Below are 26,520 nucleotides of genomic sequence, written 5' to 3' on the forward strand. Positions count from 1 at the left end.
TAAGAAAGGTTTATTAACCTGCAAGGCGAATTAAAGCTGCAGGAAAACACCGTCATTCACACCAGTTCACCACAAAGAGTGGATTCTGGCTCACCCCAAGGTTTCCCAGGCTCGGCAAGCCAGCTTCAAGCAACCACAGCCAGAATTAAGGAAAACAAAACCAAAAGGAGGGACAAAGAGAGAAAAATACTTATAATTTATACGGCCGTGGGCTTTCAAAGCCCTTGTCCCCTTTCTTCCTGTTCATCCTGGGGGGCTCTAAGCCGGTGGGCGGCATGAAGCGGCCCCGCGGAGCTCGGCGTCCCGGCGTCCCGTGGGGCCGCGGGTCATCACCGTCTCAGCTCCTCACGCTGCCGGCCCCCACGGTGCCGCCGCCTCAACCTCGCGTCTTCGGCTCCTCGGCTCTCAGCGTTCCGCTGAGCCTCGGTCACACCGATGCTCTTCTCCGCAACCGCTCAAAGCTACCGCCGGACGACATCTTGCCTGTCACCTCTGAACCGGAAGTGGAACGGCGGCGGGGCAGAACCCGGAAGTCGCATGGCCGGGGCGGGGCTGGGGAGACGAGCCTTGTGTTTGGCGTCTTGCGTTTCTGTCGTCCGTGTAACGTGGGTGAGGTCTGTTAAACCATGAGAATGGAGAAAATGTTTACGAGTTGAGGCAAGGGAAGAGCCGGAAAGGAATGGCATTTAATTATTTAGTTTTTATATTTATTAATGGTAAACTGAGAAGCTTGAGAAGAGCCCGGTAGGACAAAGACATGGGTCTAGTAATGGGATGATCTTCAGAAACCAGGAGGGTGTGCCTCTGTCCTGTGTGAAGACACCATAAACGCATCCACTGGACCCAGTGACTAACTGCAAATGAGGGTACAGATGACTCACGCCTGTAGTCGTAGCTACTTGGGAGGCTGAGATCTGGACGATTGCGGTTCCAGGCCACCCTGGCATCTCCAAAATAACCAGAGCAAAATGAACTGGAAGCGTGGCCCAAGCGGCAAGGGCCTGCTTTGCAAGTGTGAAACCCTGGTTCAAATCCCAGTCCCACCAAAAAAAAAAAAAAAATGTGATCACAGGTGTCTGTCAAACCCCAGTCTTCACTAGGCACTACTGCCTCAGTGTTTTTATCCATGTTATGTACATGTAATATGTAGCTATTGATATATATTGAATGACATAATCCATAGACAAAGATTTATAGTTTATTTTAAAGACAAATACTCCGAAGCCATCATGTTTACATGTCATGTATATGAGTATAAAATTGGTAAGCTTCAGTAACACTTCAATCTTAGTTAACTACCATTACCATTTGTATAACCTTGGCCTACATTCTCCACCGGTCCTGGTAACAAGTTCATCAGCCAACTTAAAATTAATATGAACTTAAAGGACTTGATCATTAAATCCCAACTAAAGATGGGGAATTTTACATGTAAAAAGCAAACTTTATAAATAGAATTGCCTACACCTTAGAGACATACTAAATAGAAACAGTAATTATTTTGTCCTTGTGTACTATATATTTACAAATGTAATATGAAGAATACAGAAATGCCTTCTACATTTAAGAAACAAAAAGGACAGGAGTTTTCAAAATACTTAAAATGAGGGAAAAATGCATTTAAGGAACAGGCTTTAAAAAGTCAAGAATTGTAAGAGAAACTTTTTCTTATGTCCAGCAACTTTATAAAGCAACTTAGTCTCAAAGAAAATACTGTTGTTCTTTTAAGAAATAGGTCTTCTTGAATTATAAACTTTAACACCATTCTGCATCGAAGAACGAGAATATTTAGTGAGTAATGCACCTATGGTTTGCTTCTCTCCACATAAGTCTCTGTGGGAACAATAAAAAAATGAAAAACGAATGAGTAACATCAATATTTTAAGGAACATATGATATTCTTAGTACTAGTTATCTCTCTTCCCTAAATCCATCTTCTTTCCTTCATTTATTTATTTATTTGGAGGTACTGGAGTTTGAACTCAGGCCTCATGTTTACTAGACAGGCTCTCCACCACTTGAGCTGTTCCACAAGCCCTAAATCCATCTTTCTAATAGGCATAAGGGTATGTGGAAAAAACAGGACAGGAATTGATTCTAAGTCTTAATTAGTTATATTACAGATATTACCTCATTTAACCTTCACAGTCAGAATAGGAGTAAAGTGTTATTTAATTCCATCTTAGATAGAAGAAAACAGGTTCACATAGGAGTAAATGAAAGTCAAATTTTGTCTCCAGGTCTGTATGACTTCAAAGCCCAAGTTATTTCCAGTATATCATACAACCTCTAAGTTAGAAGTACAAGCAATGTGATACAATGGAGTTGGGTTATCTGTGTAAGCTTGTCTAGGTTGCCTACTCGTCTTGGACATCAGCTTTTTCTGACCTCAAAAAAGGAGAAGAGTATGACTGGAACACAATGAGGGAAGGGAAGAGTAGGAGGGCATGAGCTAGAGAAGGGAGCAAGGGCTAGATCATGGAGAGCCATGAAGGACATGGAAAGGGGCTGTGGTTTAATTCTAAATATTAACTGGAAGCCACCAGGAAGGCTTTAAATAATTGAGAAAGTATAGTGACATCTAAGTTTTAAGTAATGGAGGCAATGAGTTGATCATGATGGAAACTGGTTGGTGGGTAGATGTGATATTAATATTATATACTATTGTCACTTTTGAATGTTTAAATAAATAATAAAATTAAATAAAACAAAAAAAAATAAGAAGGTGGTTCTTGCCTAATTGCTTCTTTTTTCTCAAGAAATAAAGTCATAAGCTGAGGATGAAGAGAAAATGGGAGATGGAGAAAGGGACAAGGAGGAAAGCATGTACAGGAGCTAGGAAGATTAGCCACAGTGCCTAAGCTAGGTAAAGAGAAGAGAAATCACCTTCAAGGTGAGACACACAGTGACAAAGCCATAGTGTTAGTGGATTTTAAGTGCTAGTAGACTTGAGACTCTGTTAGACTTGAGATTTCAATGCTGACTTGTGTTTCTGGAATCGGGCTTGTACCACAACGTTAAAAATTGGACTACAGTGTGGTGATACATACTTGTAATCCTACCACTTGGGAGGCTAAGGCAGGAGGATCAAGAATTTGAGGCCACTCTCTGTGCTAACTAGTGACTTTGAAGCCAGCCTGGGTTACATGAGACCCTGACTCTAAACTAAAATAAAGTAAGGCAGCAGGAAAGACAGGAGGTGGTAATCAGAGAAAGATGTTTTCCTTTGAATCACACTGGGGTGTACATTACATCCTTTAAAGAGCTGCAAAGCCGGGGCACTGGTGGCTCATGCCTGTAATCCTAGCTACTCAGAAGTGAGACTCGATCTCAAAAATAACCACCACACAATAAAAGGGCTGGTAGTGTGGCTCAAGTGGTAGGAGCACAGGCCTAACAAGCATGAGACCTGAATTAAAACCCCAGCACCACTAAAAAGATAAAAAAAGAAAGCTGCAATTGTGCTGGAAGAGTAGTAGAGAAGCAGTTCTAGAAAGAATAGTAAAAACACATACCCTATCTCCAGGATAAGACATCATGGAAAATGAAAGAGAAGACCACCCAAGAAAACTTTAAGGGAAATAGCATCCTTAGGGAATATGCAATAAATAAATTAACCCCTGTAGCTTAAATTTTAACTGAGAAAACTAAGCTAAAACCCTATGCCACTCTTTATAAAAAAGAAAACTCTCAAAATCCAATTCTAATGAATTACTTACTGGATATATGGAGCAATATCTTCTTCTGTCCACTTCTCCCTTAGAGAGAACAGACTATTAAAACGTTCCTGATTTCCCTCAGGTAAGTCATCTACTTTTAGCAAAAATATGATTTCTGGTCTTGAGTATCTATCCACCAATGCTAAACCCTACAAAAAAATGGAGGAAAAAGAGCAGTTAAAGTAATGATCTAATGTTTAAATATGATTCAATTACCACTAGGTTTAGCTTAGTTTAAGAAATTTAAATGCCGGCTGTATGAAACTTACACAAACTCTCCACAGATTTATACTAGCCTTTGTTCATAAAAAAGAGCTGCTTAAATTAGTGACTTCTTTTCCCTCTGCTATCTGGCTTCTACCCCCACCAATGATGGCTTTAGTTATAAAGGTCACCAGTGGCCTGTCAATGTCAAATGCAGAAGGCACTTTGCTTGGATTCCTGCTACCAGCCCTATTTTCTTGTTAATGTTGATTACTCCTTCCTCTTTACATCTCTCTCCATCTCTGACATTACTGTCTTATTTTCTGTCTTATTTATTATTGTATTTCCTTGGGCCTCTGTCCTGAGCCTGCTACCTGTTTCACTGTCTCTCTCCTAATCAGTGGTCTCCCACGCCCTTGCTAATGACTGTCATATTTACACTTTCTACTCAGATCCCGCTTCTGGGCCCCACATCTCTATACCCAAATCCACAGATGAACTCATTGTGTTTATTGCCCAAACCTGCTCTAGTCCCACTCTCCTAAGAAAACAGGATAGAATCTACACACCATGCTAGATTCTACTATCCAAATCCTGTTGCCAAGTGTAGTGGTACACATCTGCAACCGCAGCACTCAGGAAGCTGAGGCAGGAGGATCAAGAGTTAAAGGCCAGCCTAGGTTATATAGAGAGACCCTGTCTTAAGCAGAACAAAACAAAACAACACCACCACCAAAAATTACTAACGAAAGATACCTAAGTGGTCAATAAATCCTATAGATATTAAAGCCTCAAGAATTCTCTATCCATCTAACACTACCTATTTCTTTGGCCAGTACTCACTCTCTCCTAAACAAAGTATTTAAGTGTGGGAAGCCTAGAAATTTCTTTTTTCGTAATTTTAGCCAATCTTACATCCATCTGTCCTCTTTTCTATGACAGTACAGGTTGAATATTCCCAGTTGGAAAAATCTAAAATCCATAATGCTCCAAAAATCTGAAATGCTCCAAAAACTGAAGCTTAGGTTAGAGACGTTCAATCTGTAAAATCTATACAAATATTCCAAAATCAAGAAAAAACAAAACAAAGCAAAACAAAAAAAACGCTCCCAAATCTAAAACGGTCCTGGTCCCAACATTTCAGATAATGATATTCAATTTGTGTTCTTCCCAAAACACAAACCTGATAAGAACATGATAAGGTAGCTCTTCCAACTGATGTCACTGGATGGCTCTAAGTTCTTTCTAGGGTTGAAATTCTTTAGCACAATCCAGTGTCCCTCACTAATTCACGAGCACCCTTCAGGTAACCCTGCTAACAGTTCACCAGTTTTTATACCTCCATACTTTTGAACATGCTGTCCTACCTGTCTCTGTCCTTCCTTCCACACAGACAGCCATAGTTCATCCTTTATACTCAGCAGCCAAAACATCTGTTCCTTCAGAAATCAACTCTGACTGATTAGTCTGATGGGTAAACCCATTTTCTTTGCTCTCCTAATATACTAGGCATGCCTTTCCTGTGGCAAAAATCACTCTGCATTGTAAGAACAGATTTATACTTGTCATGTGCACATCCGCCACTCACCCCCTGCCAATCTCCAGACTTGTTCTGAGCACCTGGATGGAATTTTGTATGATGTTCTCACTCAGTACCTGACATAAAAAGTAGTCCATAAATGCTAAGTAAATTCTTTCATTGATTTAATAGCTATTCATTGAGCATAATAAATACCAAAATGCTATCGAAGTGGTCAGTGGGGAAACACATAATTATACATTTTCCCAAAGCTAAGTGGTAAGTGCCATGAAGGGAAAACTATATGGTACTGTTGGAGTTGGAGTTTAAAACAGGAGGTCTTTTTTAAGAAGGACACCCGTAAGAGGTGTGCAGGTGGAGTTAGGAAGAACACCATTTAAGAGCAAAAAGCCTGTGTGAAGGTCCTTAGGAGAACACTTGGTCCTAAAACCTGAATGAAGGCTGCTATGCAGTGAGCAAGATGGAAAGTAGCCAGAGATGAAGTTAGGGTGGTGATCATGAAGGGCCTTGTAGGCCAAGATGCAAATTCAGGATTTGATATCTTAAATGCAATGGACAACCATTAAAGTGACATAAGCAAGACATTCCTCTAACCTGACTGGCATTTTAAAAAGACCATTCTAGTAGCACACTGAGAATGGATTGGAGGTGGGCCAAATTAAAAGTGTGGGGTCTTCTCAGTGACGCTCTTGTAGAGGCAGATGATGACAGTGTGGACTGAGACAGTGGTGACAAAAATGGAATGAAATGGGACATACTGGGTAGGAACAGGGAGTAACTGTAAGTGGGCCTGAGGGATCTCACTGAGGCATGAGAGTTTCCAAGGCTAGATTGTGGTGATGGCTATGCAGGCTAATAAATTTACTAAAAATCCTTTTTTTGTTCTTGATATTCTTTTTTATTTTTTTGTGGTGGGGGACTGTTTGTTTGTTTTTAGATAAGGTATCAGGGTCTGGAGCTGGCCTTAAACTCATGATCTTTCTGCCTTACCCTCCCAAGTGCTGAGATTACAGGCATGCACCACCATACCCAGTTTCAAAAATTAGGCTAAACATGTGCTCCACAACTGAGCTATATCTCTAGCCCTAAAAGTCATTTTTTAAAAGTGAATTTTATCACTTCTCAGCCTTTTGGCTAAGATCAAGTGCAAAAGATGAATTTGATGATATATAATTAATACCTCCACAAAGGATTGTGGAGTTTAAATACTTTGTGATGGAGTGAATGAACACTGTACTCCTAATGGCTGCCTAAGAAAATCAATGGACTCCAAATTCAGCTCCAACACAAGTATCGCCAAACCTAGTCATTAGTCACCTGTTGAATCTTAGTAGCAACCCTTATTGGAATTACCTTGAGCTGGTCAAGCCTAGTTATCATTCCTTCAGGAACACTCTGTTGCCACACTTCTTGAAACTCAGCAAGATTAAATTTCACTGCATTCTGAAGTAGCATTTGTGCTGTTGCTCTGCATATTTTATCAGCATTCAATTCAAAATAAACTTCACCTAAGGAAAGAGATCAGAGAGTTTCATGTTATTATCTTACAATTACAGAATTAATGTTTCCTTTTTCTCAGTGCACTTTCTCCAAAGAAAATTACACACCACCTCCACTCACATCTCAATCCCACGATTCCTTTTTTCCGTAGTACTGGAGATTGAATTTAGGGCCTCATGGTTGCTAGGCAAGCACTTTACCACTTGATTCATACCCTCAACACTTCTTACTTAGTTTATTTTTCAGAGAGGATCTCAAGCTTTTACCTGGGGTCAGTGTTGGACCATGATCCTCCTACCTCTGCTTCCCAAGTAGCTGGAATTACAGGTACATACCACCACACCCAGCTTTTTTTGACATGGGATCTTAATAACTTTTTTGCTCAAGCTGGCTGGCCTCAAACTCAGTATGTCTCCTGCATAGCTGGGATATGATCTACCACACCTGGCCTCCACGGTTCTTATTTTAACACCAACACATTTCAGAAAGGCATACCAATTTTAGCATACATCAGTTAAAATACCCATTAAAATACTTTCCAAACCTTACCTTCATCTATGTATTTCTTTCCATAACATTTAAGACAGTGTTCTATCATTTCCCTGAAAAAGTTAAAACACCCATTTGAAAAGTTATCAGCATTTTTACCTACTATATTTTAAAGCCCATTGCTAACTACAAACTAAGATATAAATTTAAGATTTGAAATATTAAATTATTTAGATGCCAAGTAACATATTATTTAAATTAGGAACTAACTAAAAGATATTGGAAAGCCACTATATACCAAGCTCCATACTACGCAGTTTTACATGGATTATTTATTATTAGGAAATAGCTCAAACATAACAATTATTTCTTTATATTTTATGACAAAAAAAATAAAAAGAAAAGATGATGCAGATTAATTCACCATAGTGACCAAAATTCCCCATCCTTTCTGGTTATGTATTTTTAAATTTTTTCTACAGTATCAAAATATAAATATTCTACGCCTTGGGCTTAGTTCCAGTCTGAAAAAGTTTTCTTCTCTTTTAGGAAATGTAAAGGGGAAAGTAATTAAAATACTTACTCTGGTTCCAATGGTCCAAGTTCCTGAAGACATATATTCAAAGGAACTTTACTAAAAGACCAAGATTCTGAATCCACAAGCTGAGTTACGTGATTCAGAAGTTTCATCTCATAATCAAACTCAAGGATCCTCCAATAACCTACAAATTCCAAAAATTAAACTTACCAAAGATCATTTTAAGTGAATTTGATAATAGATTAATAAAATAGTAGCATACCCATTACAAAAAAAAAAGAAACTTAAAAGTCTTCATTTTCTTCAGACAATTTTTTTATATTGTATTTTTATTTTTGGTGTTGAGGATTGAACCCAGAGCTTCACACAAGCTAAGCATGAGCTACACACCCAGCCCTTCTGACCATTTAAAATTGTATCTCGAGGGAGAGCGAGTGGTTTTTCAAAGAGTACTTCATATATGACAAACACTTGGCATTTTTTTCAAGTGCTTTAATATTCTCTCACAGTCATATTTTCTAAATAGAAACAAAATCTTACAGCTAGTACAGTCATAATGAAATGCATATCAGACAAATGAAGTGAGGGGAAGAGGTTCCCTACCCTCCACAGATCTGCTGTGTGGCACCACCACCATAATAACTATGAGCACACCTATCTTTCTGTGAGAGGTATTCTCACAGTCATAGAAAAGTATACCTCATTCAAGAAATGGCAGACTCCAGTACAGTATGGACAAAGAAAAATTAAAGATTGGGCATCAAGATACCTTTGTCTAGTCCTATGAAAGAATTTAAAATGCCATTATAATTGGTGGCACAACCACCACCACTGGAAATAAAAACCAAGTACATAGCCACCACTTCCAAGAGAAAGTGTTTCTGTTCTTATTCTGAGAAAATGAGAGCACCATTAAGAAATGGATTGAGTGATGTAAAACTGGAGAAGAGAGCTAGGAGTAATGTATGCATCTCTACACCAAACCTTTATCTGTTCCCATGGCAATCAGTGAATAGCAGAGGACTGCATAAGGATACATTGTCGGCCCCAACTCCCCAACTTTAACACTCATAACATCCATACACCACAGTAAGTAGCTGCAGAATCCCTAGTTAAACACATTATCTCAAAGGGGCTGGAGGCATAGGTCAAGCAGTAGAGCCCCTACCTAGCAAGCATGAGGTTCTGGGGTCAAAGCCCAATACTGTCAAAAAAATAAAAACTGTATCTTAGGTGTTTCAGACCATATGGATCTCAGAGAGCTACAATAAAGGACCAAGTGCTTCCAGTTAATTCTAAAGAGTTGCTTTATTCAACCGAATTTGCCCTATCTGATAGGTTAAAGTCCCACCAAACTAATCTTGTTTGAAAAATTATGAACTGAACAGTACATGTAGCAATGCATGAAATTTCCTTCTTTTCAACACATTGGTGAAGAATTAAGCTGCTTCTCTATGCAAGCTAAAGTGAACTGAAAGATGAATGCTAACATCGACTGAAGGATTACCACAGGCCCATATGCTGAAAAATAAGATCTGACTTCAGAGCAGAGGCCAGTCAAAACACTGAAGATGCTGTCTGGCTTCTCAATTATCCCTGACACCAAAACTCCTGTATCTCTTACACAGGCTTAAATTATAAACTAATATACGTTTAAAAAATTATTGTGAGGTGTTCAAAGACCTGGCTTCTAACTCAACAAGTAGCCCTGGACAAGTTACTTCTTCCTAGGCTTTAGTTTCCTTACCTATTAAATTTTTTTTTAATGAAAAGATTAGACTATCTGGTATCTAAAGATCTTTCTCAAACAAACAGGGTTCTTCTATTACCACTTAATGCAAGAAGAAAGGCCTAGGAATGGTTGAAGTCCCTGGTCACAGACTGCCTGCTCATGTAAAGATGATCATACATAGTCTCTATCTCATACCCAAAAAGACAAATTCCATTGTTTTTCCATTGCTAGAGATTAAGCACCGACCCATGTGCATACTACAGAAGCATTCTGCCATTGAGCTACAGCCCCAGCTCCTAGCTAGTATCATCACCTCTGAGCCCAAAAGATTAAATAAACATGTGATAACATGAAGATGCCAAAAGCACCTCTCATGTGCTATCAATTCCATCAGTATGAATAACAGTAAATGACACTACCTCCAATCTCACAGGCGTTCAGAACTTGTAACTGGGTCATTATTTCTTCCTCACTTGCTTGAATCTGATCAAGCAAATCTTCAGTCGTATACTGAAATACAATATATATATATGTATTTTAATGCTTTGAAGAATAATTGTGTTTTAGGTTTCTTGTTGAACTTTGGGAATGCATAGAACAGATTAAGGCAATATTTATGCACTGGGATCAGTTTCTTTTACTAATGTATATGGTTATGATACAAAAATCAATAAATGTCTTGGAAGAAAGCAGAGGTAAATCTTCACAGCATCGAGTTTGGCAGTGGTTTCTTAAATACACCAAAGACATAAGGAACAAAAGAAAAAATAGATCAACCAGACAGCATAAAAATGATAAACTTGTATATCAAAACACTATCAACATAAAAGAACAAATATTGTATGGTTCCATTTACATGATGTGTTTAGAGCAGTCACAGTCAAGTAGAATGTGGCTGCCATTGGCTGGAGAGGAGAGGGGATCATTGTTTAACTGACACAGAGTTTCAGTTTGGGAGAATGAAAAAGTTCTAGAGATGCATGATACTAATGTTTAGACACCACTATAAATATACTTAATGTTACTAAACTTATACTTTAAAAATTATTAAAATGGCAATTGCTATGTTATATATATTTTACCACAATAAAAAAAAAATCAAGGAAGTAAAACAACAACCTACAGAATGGGAGAAAAATTTGAATATCAAATGTCTGATCAGGGACTTATATCTAGATAATATAAAGAAAGACCTTTCCTACAACTCAGTAATAAAAAGAAAAGTAACTCAAAAATCAGACAAAGAGATTGAATAGACATTTCTCCAAATATAAGTAAATAGTCGATACGAGCATGAAAACATATTTGGTCATTAGAGAAACATACATCAAAACCATGAGGTAGCACCTTATTTACTTATTTATCCCTTTAAAGTCTATGGCACCCAGTATTCCCATGCAGTCTCCCAAGCCCAACTCTGCTTGTTGTGTTTCATTTTGAGGGGGTTCTTTTGAGACAAGGTCTTGCTATGTAGCTTAGGATGGCCTCAAACTCCTGATCCTCCTGCCTCAGCCTCCCAAGTGCTAGGATTATAGGCCTGTGCCATCACACCTGGTTCCTGCTTAGCTTTTGAGGTCAGATGAGAGCAGGTACATGCAGAGAGCAAGGTCCTAGACAAAATGCTACTTCAAACCTACTAAGAACAGGTTTATGCTTGAAATTTTCATAACATAAGTTTTAAAAAGTAAGACTATCACCATATCTAATCACAGTTTTTCAACTCCAAATTAAAAAAAAATGAAAATAATAGTCTTACTTTTGAGTGAGTTGAATCTTCTTCTTTTTGACTGTCAGGTCCTTCATAGGTATTTTGCATCAGAAGTTTCTTTAGCTTCTTTAATTTAGGTCTGCATCTTCTTAATTCCCAGTAATTATTAGAAAAACCAAAGATCTAGAAATTATATTAAAACTTTTTAGCAACCATTCGAAAAGAAAATTTCATACAAAATTCCAACTAACCATCTTTCCTCAGCAAGAAGCAAGAAAAAGGAGCCAAGGTATTCTGTTTTCTATAGGCACCTTCAGAAAACATCTTTTCAAAGCCCAGGTAAGAAGACACGATCAACAACTTGAGAGCCAATAATTGAGCACCACATCTCAAGTATATTCTAGAAACTAGAGTAGGCCCAAGTGACAATTCTACAAGACAGGTATAAGCAACTAAAAATAAATATATTTATTTGCTGACAAAACAGAAAATAAGATACATCATCATAAACTTCAAATAATGAATGTCTTAAAGTAAAGGGAAATTTCCTTGTTCTGTGTTGCTCATGCTGTCAAAATTAAGCAGAGGGTAAGGAAGACTTTTGTTTGATGTAAGACTTTCCACTACACAGAAGGGTAGCTAATTCCATTGTTGGGACTTACAACAGAGTGAGAAGTCCATCACATGAAGAAATCCAGATGACAGAGACCAGATGATAAATGAGTAACTGTTAGCCCTCCCCGAATTTATAGGAATAGCCCAGTGTTCAGCATTAAGTAGGCACCCAAAGTGTTTCCTGAAAGAAGAAAGGCTGAACTGTGGTATCTGTGGGTACCTTACAATTATAAAATGGAAAGATGGGGAATTTATTTTCTCTCAAAATAGTAAAAGGCTTGATTGACAAGATGAAGCCTACAGCCTGATGTTGTTGAATCTGAGACCTTCAAAAAAACCTTGAAGCTAGGCACTGTAGGCTCACGCTGATAACCATAGCTACTTGAGAGGCTGAGGTCAGGAGGTTTGAGACTCCAGGCCAGCTCAGGAATAGTTCACAAGACCCCCATCTCCAAAATAACCAGGCAAAATGGAATGGAGGCATGGCTCAAGTGGTGCCTGCCTAGCAAATATGAGACCCTAAGTTCAAACCCCAGCACCACCAAAAAGAAAAAGAAAAAAAAAAAAACCCAGTCCAACCAAAAAAAAAAAAAAAAAAAGACCTTGAAGACCAAATCAGAAAGATTGATCCTATCTATAGTTCAAAGTAGCATCCATCTGGTTATACCTAATGCACAGATCAATATGCTTCTGTTTGGAGATAGGAAGGTTTAGCCTAGTGTTTAAATTAGCTACCAATAGTAAAAAAAAAAAAGAAAAAAGAAAAAAATGTAGAGGAGATTTTACCCACAAAATTCAAACTTTACTGAAAGAAAACTAAATCACAAAATCTGGCAGTACTGGCTCTGCTTTTCCACAACTCAACTGAGCTGTGGCCATCCTCCTACTTGGGGCTTGTGGCCTGCAATTTGCCACCAATCCAAACACTCCTTGCTACTCCTTGATATCCACAACCACTTATCTGCCCAACCTACTTTACTCATGAAGCGCACATGGATCATTACTTTGGCTAGTGGATCTTCATTAAGCTTTTTTTTGGTAATACTGGGGTTTCAACTCAGGGCTTGAACCACACCTCCAGCCCTTTTTGCTCAGTTTATATTGGAGATAGGGTCTCGCTTTTTGCCCAGGCCAGCCTGGACCACGATCCTCCTATTTTATCTTCCCACATGCCACCCTGTTAAGTAGGAGTGAGAGGGGAAAGGAATCCTCACGATGAACTTTTTTGCCCAGCCTACCCTGGAACCATGATCTTTCCAATCGCAGCCTTCCAAGTAGCTTGTGATGACAGGAGCAGGCCACCATACCCAGCTATTGGTTGTAATAGGTTCTCTCTAAATTTTGCCCACGCTGGTCTCAAACTGTGATCCTCCCAATCTCAGCCTCTCAAATAGCTAGGATTACAGGCGTGAGCCACCAGTATCTGGCTGATCTTTGTTAAATTTTACTCATCTCAGCACCCAGAATCCGCATAACAAATGAGAACCCAAACGTCCTCTTAGATATTACCATGCGCTCACAAAACTACCAACAAACAGGCAAACACTGAAAAATGCACCTTTTATAAAAGGATGAATTGTTATTATTTCTAGTTAATCACAATGAAAGACTTATAACCCTACAAAAACCAAAATACAAAATTTACTGGAAATTCCTGAATTCTTTTAACACCACATGAATCACTAAAGCTTCCCAGCATTTTCCCTTCTTTCCGTTCCAATTCTATTTTTAAGGAAAGAGCTGGCCTGAAGTCATTCTGATTCTTTGAGGGCTGCACTTGGATTGTTATATGCAGAACAAGCAGCTAGACAGGATGGAGACTTTTGTTTGGTAACCACCATCAAAATTCTCCAAAATAATTAAAAATGTGTTATATTTGGCTACAGATATTAATGAACTAACCCAACTTCAAAGCTAAGAAACACTTCCTTCAAAAACTCAAATTTCTTCACTCTCTACTTCATAAATACTACCAAATGTACCAGTTACGGTTTGAGGGAGTCCCTTTTCAAAACACATTCACAGAAATTCCATTAAAAATAGGTAAAATTTCAAGAATGAGTCACCTAGTACCACACTGACCACATTAAGGAAAAAAGGTCAACTTGTTTGAGACTTCCAAGTCAAAGTGGGAAAAGCTGGGCACTGGTGGCTTATGCCTATAATCCCAGCTACTTGGGAGGCTGAGATCAGGAGGATCACTGTTTAAGGCCAGTCTGAACAAATAGTTCAAGAGACATCTCTAAAAATAACCAGAGCAAAATGGACTAAAGGTGCTCAGGAAGTAGAGTGCCTGTTTTGCAAACACGAAGCCCTGAGTTCAAACCTCAGTCCCACCAAAAACAAACATAAGTCAAGTTGGGGAAATAAAGACAGGTTTGTAGATACTTTAAACAAAAATAATACTAATGCTGAGAAATATCGAACTTCATCAAAGAACTTAGATTCCTCACGATACTTTTTACCTCCAATTTCTAGCTAAAGGCAAGTTTGACAAACATGTTGTCATTCTCAGACTTAAAACAGTACCTCAGTGTGAATAATGTTAGACTGTGTCTCTTCCATCTTCAGTTGGTCTGGAGTTTTACAACCAGGAATGAAAAGCAGCATATTGGAAGTGTCTGCTATTTTCAAGTCATATGTTTTGTCTTTACTGCACAGCACAGCTTGCTCATCTTTGTCACCGCGAATCACAAGACTGCAAGAACATGGAGGGGAAAATACAAGGTCACATCTTCATTTTAATAGTTCCCAAATCCTCTGGCTTCTAGAATTCAAAATTAAGCTTGTTGCTGTGTCTGGCCTCTGTAAGACAAGGATGGATCCTACAGAGCAAACTCTGGGCCCAAGTGAGAGGTATTGGGTATCCAGTGCCTCACCAAAAATATGGATGAGACTCAAAGCATTGGCCAAGTAGCACCATGTTGTATCTCTGTGCAAACTGCTAGGAAGAATACATGATGGAGCATCTAGAAGCTTCAGTCAAGATGTCACAATTTTCTAAAACAGGCTAAAGCAGTACTTCTCATCTTAGTTATCTTGTTAAAAAGCACACTGGGATACAGTAGGTTTGGCAAGAGACCTAGGATTCCGCATTTCATTTTTTCCTTTTGGACTGTAACGGGGTTTAAACTCAGTGCCTCACACTTGCTAGGCAGGTGCTCTACCACTTGAGTATTTCTGAGGAAGGGTGTCTCTTTTTGCCCGGTTTGCTGTCCTCAAACTGTGATCTTCCGATCTCTGCCTCCTGAGGAACTAGGAACAGGTATGAGCCACCGAGGCCCGGTGAATTCTGCATGTCTAACAAGCTTCCTCAGGATGAGCAGGCTACTGCTGGTACCCACTCAAGAATCATCCTTGTTTTGTTCTGTACAGTCAGAGGAGCACTCCCTGGCCTAACCATCAGCTTTTGTGGCAAAGAAACTGGGACCTTACCCAAAAAAGGCTGAAATGCTAAATGAAGAATATGAAACGAAGAAAAAAAACAACTAATTAAACAAAAGACTCTTAAGAAAAGGAGTTTTAGGGACTGAAGGTGTGGCTCAAGCAGTAGAGCACTTGCCTAGCACGTGAGTCCCAAGTTCAAATCCCAGTACCTCTTAAAGAAAAAGGAAAGGAGCTTAGAGGGGTGAACGTAACCAAAGTACATGGTAAGCATGTACGGAAATGTCACAATGGATCTCATTATACAGCTAATGTATGCTAATAAAAATGTTAAAAAAAAAAAAAGAAAAGCAGCTTATCTTTATCACAGCTGAATAAAGGCAAGAAGAGAAGAAGGATGGTGAAGAGGAGGGAGAGGAAACACTGAAGACAAAGATGAGGGAGATGACAAGTTAATGGACCCAAGAAGATTTCCTTGTCTATAAAGCATTTAACTCTCTGGGCACAACTCAGATTTATTTATTTATTTATTTATTTATTTATTTTTGACTATTTGATAGTAATGGGGTTTAATGTCAGGGCCTACGACTATACCATTTAACCATACCGTCAGCTGTTTATGCTTTCCCGTTATTTTTTCAGACATGGTCTCCCGTTTTCACCCAGACCTGGCCTCAGACTGATCCTCCTACCTAAGCATCCCTGTGGCAGAGACCAAAGGCACACACTACCAGTTTTGACTTTTTTTTTTTTTTTTTTTTGCTGAGGATTGAATCCCGGCCTCCACCTGGTAACTGCCATACCACTGAGCCACACCTCCTTCCCTACATTATCTTGCTTTGGCTTTGGTTTGAGACAGGGTCTTCTTACTCTGTAGCCCAGGATGGCTTGGAACTCTGCCTCCCCAGTACTGTGATGGCAGGTCCCCTGTGCTGTTCTTGTTCTTGTTTTTTAACACCAAGGTCTACCAACAAATTTGTACCTAACCTAGAATTAGCAACAGCAAATCTAGTTTGGAGGCCTCACCAAATCTAGAATAGGCCTTTAAACTTATTCCCTACATGTCCTCCCTAGTGTTGAGTAAAAGAAATGTAAGTGGGAGGCAAGAAGATATTCGACATCACCATTTTATTTAAGGCGTTCTGTGGAGTCCCTGGAGTCGCTGCTATGTCCCAAAACTTCACTGGGGTTAAATTCCTGCCCTTTTCCCGTGATACATGCCTCCAAGCTCAGTCGGCCCAGTTCCACTTATCTCAGTCCCCCTATGTGGCCGGCCTAGTGGGGGCTTGGGATCCTCTTGGGGAGGTGGCAGCCGGCTGGGGGTGGGGGGGGATCGGGCCACCTGCTTGCCGTGAGCCCCGGCCAAATCAATGTCCCTCTCTGGCCGGGTTTCTTCACCCTGAGCTGAGACTGGCGGCTCACCTGTGTCCAGCTTCCAGCTGCTGGCACAGCGCGGGCTCCAGCTCCAGCAGGCAGAAGTCTCCGGCGGCCGCGCCGTTGGCCCCGAGGCTGAAGCCCAGGCAGTGCACGGTGGGCAGCAGCTCGGCCGCGTCCAGCTTGGCGATCTGCAGCGTGGCGTCCACCTCCTCGCGGGTCCTCGTCATCGCGGCGCGGGGCGGAGGCATCCCGCAGCTTCCGCGGACACCAAGCCCCCCAAGCTCACCGTCAGCGTTTCAAAAGCGCGCCAAGGCGGCCGGGCGTGACCCCAATGCTTCTGCGCGCGTGAGTACCTCTGCAAAGGGGTCACCCCCACGCGAGGCCCAGGCGGGTACAGAGGACCCAGCTTCCTGGCGTCAGTCTCTCCGCAGCTCTTAAGGGCGGAGCTGGAACCCTGGGGGTTGTGACATCGAACTCTCGCCCGCCCCTTCCGCTGCCCCAGCCCACCCCCCGCCCGCCCCTTCTTTCCCGCCAAGCCTCGCATTAAAACAGTGTGGGATGCTGCGGGTGGCGCTGGGCATGGTGAGGCCCAACTGCAATCCAGCACTCCGGAGGCTGAGGCAGGAGGATCACGAAGCTGGAGGTCAACCTGGGTTACTTGGAGACTTCCAGGCCGGTTTGGACTTACATACGAGACCCAGTCTTTTAAAAAATCCGCTGTGGTGGAGCTAGGATAAGCAGTTTGCATGTATAATTTCATTAGCCCCTCCTGACCTAGTAAGGTGGGTCTCTGGTCATCTCGTTATGCAAATGAGGATGCACAGCTCGTGGTGGCACAGCCAGGACACGGCAGTGTGATTCCAGCCTAGGCTGTCCTGGCTCTTAAGGCATCCTAGGTGATTGGGGAGGGGAAGTGTAAGCAGCTCTGCACCCTGAACTGGGATGAGACTCTGGTGGAACTGTAAGGGTTCCTTTGAATCTGTCCCTAGCTCATCCTCCCTTCCTTTTGTCTTCCACCACTCTCTTATCTTTTTTGCTGAACAGAAACCCTTAACTGAGGTTCTAGCTAACCAGCTGAGGGAAAGCAAAGTCCATTGTGAGATTCTACCTCATCTCACAAGAGGAAAGAAGACACACTTCTGGATGACAAAGCCCTGGCCCAGCACATGGACTTCCTGCCCATTCCGTGTGCTCCCTTTTTTCTCCCACAAAAGCTCTTTGTGCCTTGAAAAATCCCAGCTCCGAATTTAAGAGAATCTCTTCTTTTTCCAGGCCACTTTGAGTAAACCTGTTTCCTTCCACCAATTTCTGTTCCCTGGGTTGGTAGAGCAGTAAGCAATATGAACTTGAGATTCTGGTTACAGAATCAGGACAAGCATCTCAGCTGTGCATCATCCCACCTGGCAGGCAACTTTTTGGTCTACTCCAACCATTCCTTGAGTACCTAGTTGGTAACAGGTGGCATATGAGGTACTAGGACCTTGGCAAAGAGGAAAACAACTGGAGAGCCCTGCAGGCTCCAGGAGTAGGCAGGCAAACTCACCACTGCAGGATGTAGTGTCTCCTATGCCAAAGTTTGCAGTGACCTAACACACACTTATAAGAGAAAACCTCATCAGTACACACACCCATGAATAACTTGTTTTTGAATTTGAGGAGTGGGGGGCAGGACTGGAGGTTGAACTCAGGGCCTTGTCCTGGCTAGGCAGGCACACTACTACTTGAGCCACTCCACCAACCCATCCATGAATAACTTAAAACAATACTTTGTGCTGGGTTGTATTAGGCAAGCTTACAGACTCTCTGAGACTGGCTGCCTCCAAGAGCTGAAACAGATTGGGAGTTATATTCCACTTAAGAGGAAGGCCTCCTGCCAGGTACCAGTGGCTCATACCTGTAATCCTAGCTACTCATGAGGCAGAGATCAGGAGGATCATGGTTTGAAGCCAGCCTGGGCAAATAGTTCCATAGATCCTATCTTGAAAAAACCATTCACAAAAAAAGGCTGATGGAGTGGTTCAAGGTGTAGGCACTGAGTTCAAACCCCAGTACCGCAAAATAAATAAATAAAAGAGGTAGGCCTCCTTGTTTGTGAAAGTCAGACTATGGTTAAGTCTGACTTCAAGAAAGTGGTAAGTGGGGCTAGATGAGGGGTTGAATTCAAAAGAAATGAGCAGGTAGTTTCGTTTTTTGGGATTTTTTTTTCCCAGCTCTTTAGTGAAATAGTATGAAAATACTAGAGCAGGGAATCCTAGGGATTTGCATGGTGCTTTGCTGGTAGAAAGGTCAGTTCCTTCATTAACCTTGTTTTTTAATTTTTTTTTTTTTTGGTGATACTAGATTTGAACTCCAGGCCTCATGCTTACTACACAGGTGCTCTAGCACTCAAGCTATTCTGTCAGCCCTAACCTTCTTTTAAAACATCTGAAACTATAAGGAAAATGATAAAGCACTGTACTGAATATGAAGCTGGTTGCCTGATAAGAATTTTGTTTTTGTTTTTCTTTTTGTTTTGGCAGCACTGCAGTTTGAACTCAGAGCCTCATGCTTGCTAGGCAGGCACTCTACCACTTGAGCCACTCCACCAGCCCAAAAATTTATTATTAGATAATCAACCATTAGCATTGCACTATTAAAAGGGAAATATTCCCTGAGGCAGGCTAAAATTAGGGAAAGTTTGGGACTTATAAAAAATATTAGATCTCAGATTAACCATTCTTTGGCTCAGGGAGTACCCTTACTGGCCTGGGAAATCCATGCCCCTCCCCATTCACTGATAATTGGATGGGAATCACCTGTTTCCTCCCTTCCCATAGGTTAGTGTAAGTTTTAAAAGCACCAGGAGAAGACAAGCACACTCTCTGCCTCCAAATTCCACGTGGGACCACCATGCTCCCCTTGTATTTTCCTTCCCTAACTTTTAATAAACTCCATTTATAGCCACGTGTCCTGCACACGTGTTTCCGATGGGGACACAAAGAATTTTGGAGTCTTCTGATCATATCATACTCCACCATCAGCCAACTACATCCCTACAACCAGGAGTACCAGAATACTGGCATTTTCATTAGACAGGCCTGGCTTGGAATCCCAACTGTCCTCAAGAGTTTTTTGGCCTGAGTCAATTTACTTATTTTTTTCTACCTGCAATTCCTTATTGTGAAATGCATACAAAGTACAGGCTGGTGAATAAATGGCAGCTGCTTGTTCTTTATTGTTACAAAGTATTAAATAATTTCATTTTTACTTAATGTGTCAAATTACCATTAGTTTGATATTCGGTCGGATTGGGCTCTCTTAAAATAGAGTGATAGAGTTGGGGATGCGGCTCAGTGGTAGAGACTAGTTTGCTAGCTGCCAAGGTTCTTAGTTGGAGCCCAGCACAAAAACGAATCAAGTTATTGGAAAGAACTGCAGACAGTAGGAGAAACGGAATAAAATAGTGTCTTAGTGACTTCGAAACTGCACCACCTTGTGTTTGCTTAAGATAACGTCTGATAAGGAAGCTGTAATTTATGGCAAGGTTAATTTCATTTATGAGAAATACAATAGTTTACATGTACATTTCACATCTTCTGTGAAATAAATTTTAAGGTTTTGCTTATAAAACCGTTCGAGTTTTTCACACTAGATGGCAATATTGCTTCATTCTTTTGTCCTTGCTGCCCTCGAAAAGGAAAGTGAAGGAATATTAATATTTATCTTAATTATATAATATTTATATATTTTATTATTGAGTCAATCAATAAATAAACCTTGCAATAATGTAAGATCATGGCAGTCCTGTGTTCAGAATCCACACTGGATTCTGATTGCCTTTAAAATAAAAAATAAAGCCTTCCAAGACCCATAAAATCGTATAGAATCTCACTCCACCCACATCCCTAAGTTTTGCTCCTCCCTAAACTCACAGGATACACTTCTACATCAGGGCAACTTTTATTTGTTTTCTAATCACCTTATAAGATATAAATAAAGTAAAATAAATTACATCCCATTTAAAGTATACAGTTTAATGTTTTGACAAAGGTATGCACTGGTGAACCCACTACTTCAATCAAGATGCAAAACATTCTTATCACCCCCCAAAGTTTTTTCATACCCCTTAAGGGAAAAAAAATGAAAAAAAGGAAGAAGAGCCAGGTATGGTGGCTCATGCCTCTAATCCCAGCTCCCAGCTACACAGGAAGCATAGGTAGGAGGATGGCAATTGGAGGCCAGCCCTGGGCAAAAACCATGAAACCCTGTCTGAAAAATAACTAAAGCTTTAACCATTAGGACTTTGGTTGACAGCCTGCAAAGTTCTGAGTTTCCTTTGGTTCTCAGTGACTCTGCTGAGGGGACTCTTCTGATCCTGTCATCCAACAAAGCTCTCCAAGGATAAACACATTTCTATCAAAACACAGTATTTCCCAGGCCATCTCTTGTGATCAATGAAAATAGAGACTCTGATAACTTCTTTATCTATGGTGCTTTTCATTTGAACAACTGTTTAAGTGCATTTTCTATGCCTGGAACTTGAGTGAAGGAGTTCCACAAAGGAAGAAGGAGGAGGACGACAACAGTGCTGGACTCATTTATTGTCCAGGTGGACAGAGAAGATACACACCTGGGGACAAACAGGGAAAATCTCTTCCCTGCATTGAGTATGCTAGGCTATATGAGAGGATGCAGTTGAGGACGATGACAATGCAGAAGGAGTGGGAACAGGATGATCTCAGAGAACCATGTGAGAAGGCACTGGCTGCTTATCCAAGGCTGTAAGGACATGGGACTTAGACGTTTACACCCCCACACTGCTCTTTCACGGTTTCCTTTGCAATGCTGTGGAGATGTTTTCTTCACATCCCCCATCAGAGACAGGCAGAGCTCTCAGCTGCTACTCAGCCTGGCGATAATATCTGCTTAATGAGGAATCCAGGAAAGCCCAACAAAGAGGGAGATTGGCCTATGGGAAGAGTTTGGTTCTTCTGTGATCTGTCCCTATGGAGAGGCAGCATAAGAGGAACTATCAGAGCAGTCTCTAAGCCAGCTCAGCTGGGTTTAAACCCAGGCCCTACATTTATTCCACTATGAAAGACTGTGCAAGCCCCTCTGAGCCTCAGTTTCTTCATCTGAAAATTGGGAGGAAAAATATTGGCCCATTCACAGGGTTATTTTGAGGAATAAATGTTTAACACACGTAACATTTTTTGGACATTATCAGATACAAAGTAAGAGCTCAATAAATATAACCTAATATTATTCCATACAAAAAAATTCTCAGTCCCATCTAACTCAATGCCTCCTTTAAAAATAACAGTCATAAGCTGGCTTAGTGATAAGCCTGTAAGCTCAGCACCGAGGAGGCTGACATTCAAGGACTGTGAGTTCAAGGCCAGACTAAACTACATAACAAGCTCAAAGCCAGCCTGGGCTACAAAGCAAGAGAAAATGTAGTTCTCATTTTTATTTTCTTATGTTAAATTTGCAGTAATATAACCTTGCTTTGTGTACATATTTTTTAAGACCTCAGTATGATCCCCTTACTAGAGTATGAGGAAGAAAAGTAAAAGGGAAGTCATTTATAATAAAATTATGTATGTTTCAAATCTTTAAAAAATTTTTTTATTCATTTATTCACATGTGCATTTATTGTTTGGGCCATTTTCCCCCCCTGGCCCCTGCCCCTTCCCTCTCCCCCCTCAGCTCCCCTTGCTACCAGGCAGAAGCCCTTTTCTCCAATTTTGTTGAAGAGAAGACATAAGCAATAATAAGAAAGACATAGCGTTTTTGCTAGTTGAGATAAGGATAGCTGTACAGAGAGATTCCTAGCATTGCTTCCATGCACAAGTGTGTTACAACCCAAATTGATTCATCTCTAACTGATCTTTACACTACTTCCTGGTCACCTTCCCATATTGACCTCTGTCACTTTAAGATTTCTGTATTACTTCCTTTATAGTGGGGACATGAAACGCTTTCATGTTTTGGGTTTCCTACCTATCCCCATACCTCCTGTATGTGCTCTCCCCTTAACATGTGACCCAAGTCCTGTATGTTCCAAATTTTAAATGAACAAGCATGGTGACATAAACCTGTAATCCCAGCACTCAGAGGATCAGGATTCCAGGCCAGCCTGGGTTACATAGTGAAACCTTTCTCAGAAAAACATGAAAAGCTGTGTGCAGGTGGCTCAGGCCTGTAATCCTAGCTTCTCAGGAGGCAGAGATCAGGAAGGTCTCGGTTCAAAGCCAGCCTGGACAAATAGTTCAAGAGATTCCATCTCGAAAAAAACCCTTCACAAAAAAGGGCTGGTGGAGTGGCTCAAGGTGTATGCCCTGAGTTCAAACCCCAGTACTGCAAAAAAAAAAAAAAAAAAGCCTAATGAAATAGCTGTACTCAGATGTTTACATGCACTTAAAATGAATAATTTTAGATTACAAGATGACAATATTTAGCTGAATACTGCACCATTTCTTGTTATTTGAATTTTAAAATTTGGTTAAATAATACATTCCTATTTAACATATAATCACCCTTGTAGCCTGCCTGCTACAACCTCCAAACGCAGACTAAAGTTGCACTGTTTGCAGTGTGTATTGCACGCAATGGCAAGTGAAGTCATTTTATGCAAAGATGAGCCTTTTCTGGGAAAGTCTCGACCAGAACAAAGTACAGTGTTTCTTCGATCACACAGTAATTGCATTCCTGATCATTCAGAATTATATTAACAATTTGCAAAAACTATCTCTTCAGAAAGACTTTGGGGACTTGGGACAATTCAATTCTTTGCTGTCCTAAGGAAATGAGAATATAGCATCCCTAACCCCTGATCACTAAAAGCCTGTTGTGCCCCTAATAATGTGACAAACCACAACCTTCACCCTAAACTCTGCCTTTGGGAGGTCGCCCTACACGCAATCCACAATCATTTAATGTCATTGCAGAAGAGATCAGTAGGTGGCAGCACACACCAAGGTATTAAGCATTCAAGCCCTGACAAGGAACCAAGGTTAAGAGGAGGGAGACTTCACAGGAGGTAACTGTAATGCTTTATTTTCATTACTACAAAAAGATGAGTCAAGCATGACACAAATATTAAAAATGAGTGTGAATGGTGAATGATGAACACATGGAAATTTCATTTCATTTTGCACTATCTTTATCCTTACTAGATTGTTGAAAGGATCTAGCAGTAGAGATGTCTGGGTAGGACATTGCTAACCACTTATTCTCTTCCATTCACAAAGGAGAATAAAAATGGTGGAAGCTAAAGAATCGGGCTTCTCTTAATAGTTAAGAACCATCTAAATCTTCTGTAAGAAGAAAAAAATTCACAGGAAAGTGAAATGTGCTGCTTAGGGACGTCCGTCCAGGAAGGTGACACAAAGAAGGAGGTTCTGAGTTACTCTTTAAGATCAGCAAGAATAAAACAGGTGTACTATAAGAAGAAACAGCAATAGTAGACAGCTAGCCTGTTATTAAGCTTCAAGGTTAACAGTATTTTTTTTTGACATATTAATTCAAGTTCATCTTCTCTCACTGTCACTTGTCTTTAGGAAAGTTTTGTCTATGGCCATACCACCCTGAGTGCACCCAATCTAGTCTGATCTTGGAAGCTAAGCAGGGTTGGGCCTGGTTGGCACTTGGATGGGAGGAAAGGTTTATTACACCAGTGCAACTCAAAGTATGGTTGGCCAACTGGGGGCAACCACCCGAGGCATACAGATACTGAAAGAAATCATTTATAAGCAATTTTACAGAATATTTTCTGTATAGTGACTCCCACAAATTTTGGACTTGTGTTTTGTGACTCTTTTTTATTTCATTTGTATTGAATTTCATCAAAGTATCAGGCTTAAATAGTTTTAAACACACACACACACACACACACACACACACACACACACACACACACACATACCTGGTCCTTCCCCATTAAAACTTTGAGAAACATTGGCCCCTAAAGCACCAAAACAGCCAGACGGCATAAAAGAGGCACATGAGGACATCTAGAAGAGAAGACTCACATTTAATGGTTTCTGCTTGTAGTAAGAGCATTTATTAATCTGGACATGGTAGTACACACCTATAATCCCAGCACTCAGAAAGCTGAGGTAGGAGGATTGTGAGTTCTAGGCCAGCCTGGGCTACATAGGGAGGCTAACAAACAAACAAAACAAAACAAAAAGGAAGAAAAGAAAAAGAAAATTTATTAAATATCATTTAACCCTCCCAATAACAACTGGGACTGGTGTTACAGTCTTTATATTAGAGAACAGAAAAATCAGGGAATGTAATTAAGTTGCCCAAATGGAGCCAGGAATCAACCAAGGTCTGTCAGAATTCTTAGTTCTTCTCAAAATCTTTGAGCTGGCTTAATAGTCCTATCAGTCTCTCTCTCCCATCACTATTCATAGGTCACAGCTTATTCTGGGATCAGTTGCTCCAGTGTTAATGGTCACAGCATTGATGCAGACATGGTGTCAAGAGTCAGTTCACCAATCTTCCCCTAAGTTAGGAAGAAAGATCCGATGGGGCATGACGTGCCTCATATCAAATTAAAGGTTAAAACAATAACAGCAAGCCAGTTCTCATTTCCTGTAAACATCTTTATACACACACACACACACACACACACACACACACACACAGAGAGAGAGAGAGAGAGAGAGAGAAGAAGGGAGAGGGAGAGAGAGAACAAAAAATAAAGAACATTCTCTCATTCTCACTAGACTAATAACTTCAGCTATTTTCCTGACCTGAAATTTTTTATGTTAAGGTAATTTTTTTATCACAAACTTACATTTTTATAACTGAAATGGATCTTTAAAACTTTACATAATAGAAACTTTATATAATCTTATTTCATTTAAGCCACAGAACATCCTTAGGAGGTAGGAAGTTGCTATTCCTGTTTTATCAATAGGAAAATTGAGATCCAAAGAGGTTAAGTAGCTAGCATAAGCTTGCACTATTAGTAGATGCCAGAATCAGGACCAAAATTGCACATCTGAGTGAGGAAACACATGCAAACTATTGACATTCTGTGTAATAATTACAGGACTAAAACATGAGCAAGACGGCTATTCTTCTCATTAACTGTGGGGTATTTACCGCTGAGAAAGATTTTTATATTTTACGTAGAATGGGGCTCTTAGAACCATGTACACTCGGAACTAAGCCTCTCTTGGCCTACGCTTTCACCATTGTCTGCTTATAAAAAGTTAAGAAGCTAGATAGTTGCTTTTGGAAAAGAGTTGCCGATATCTAGTGTTGGATATATGAGGGAGTTATTTCCTTTCTGGAATGTGGCTGAGCACAGCTTTGGGAATCTGCAGAACTAGGGTTCAAGGCTGCCTAACTTTCTAGGTGTGAAATTTAAGCAAATTCACGTTCCTATGCTCAAACTTTCTGATTTGTAAGTTGAAAAAATAATGCCTAACACGGGTTTTAGTGAGGACAAATTAAATCATATAAACAAGGCACTTAGTGCCATGTGAAGCACAAAATAAATGCTCAACAAATTGTTATGAATTTTTACTTAATGTTCAGGGATGGTATTGTAGAATGTTGGGAAAGGTTAAAATGATTTTTCTTTAAAAGCAAAAACTGTCCAGGTGCTGATGGCTCACACTTGTAATCCTAGCTATTTGGGAGACTGAGATCAGAAGGATCACAGTTCCAGGCCAGCCTGACCAAATAGTTCACAAGACCCCATCTCCAAAATAA

At 40.4% G+C, this 26,520-nt stretch overlaps 2 protein-coding genes across 5 annotated transcripts in view; both read right to left on the bottom strand.

Annotated features, from left to right (window-relative positions):
* The window catches only part of Taf2 (TATA-box binding protein associated factor 2), an 86,501-nt gene extending 85,980 nt beyond the window's left edge, over positions 1-521 (bottom strand). Inside the window, exon 1 of one of the 2 annotated variants that reach the window (XM_074069124.1) lies at positions 194-521. In XM_074069124.1, coding sequence (XP_073925225.1) covers positions 194-277 — 84 coding nt within the window. In that variant the 5' untranslated portion in view covers positions 278-521. The remainder of the gene's footprint in view (positions 1-193) is intronic. The other variant, XM_074069122.1, reaches the window with a different exon arrangement.
* Positions 522-1,184: 663 nt separating this feature from the next.
* Positions 1,185-17,264, bottom strand: Dscc1 (DNA replication and sister chromatid cohesion 1). 3 transcript variants are annotated; one of them, XM_074069126.1, is made up of 10 exons: positions 16,852-17,264; positions 14,575-14,743; positions 11,479-11,613; positions 10,142-10,232; positions 8,036-8,174; positions 7,513-7,565; positions 6,817-6,971; positions 5,512-5,579; positions 3,720-3,758; positions 1,185-1,833 (listed from the first exon to the last, which is right to left on the bottom strand). In XM_074069126.1, exons 1-10 carry the CDS (start codon positions 17,052-17,054, stop codon positions 1,725-1,727), a joined length of 1,161 nt encoding a protein of 386 aa, XP_073925227.1. In that variant the 5' UTR covers positions 17,055-17,264; the 3' UTR covers positions 1,185-1,724. The 3 variants fall into 3 exon arrangements, with proteins under 3 accessions (XP_073925227.1, XP_073925228.1, XP_073925226.1); XM_074069127.1 differs by lacking the exon at positions 5,512-5,579 and having other exon boundaries at positions 16,852-17,263; XM_074069125.1 differs by lacking the exon at positions 5,512-5,579 and having other exon boundaries at positions 3,720-3,868; positions 16,852-17,259.
* Positions 17,265-26,520: the final 9,256 nt, after the last annotated feature.

Source organism: Castor canadensis, chromosome 3 (assembly GCF_047511655.1).
Source record: "Castor canadensis chromosome 3, mCasCan1.hap1v2, whole genome shotgun sequence".
NCBI classification, from domain to species: domain Eukaryota; kingdom Metazoa; phylum Chordata; class Mammalia; order Rodentia; family Castoridae; genus Castor; species Castor canadensis.

Coding starts and splice junctions, on each gene's coding strand:
- Dscc1 (XM_074069125.1), bottom strand. CDS start 17,054: ATGCCTCCGCCCCGCGCCGCGATGACGAGGACCCGCGAGGAGGTGGAC. Junction 7,566..8,035: donor CTTGGACCATTGGAACCAGA/GTAAGTATTTTA, acceptor TAACTTTTTCAG/GGAAATGATAGAACACTGTC. Junction 3,869..6,816: donor CTAGGCTTGACCAGCTCAAG/GTAATTCCAATA, acceptor ATTTTTTTGTAG/GGTTTAGCATTGGTGGATAG.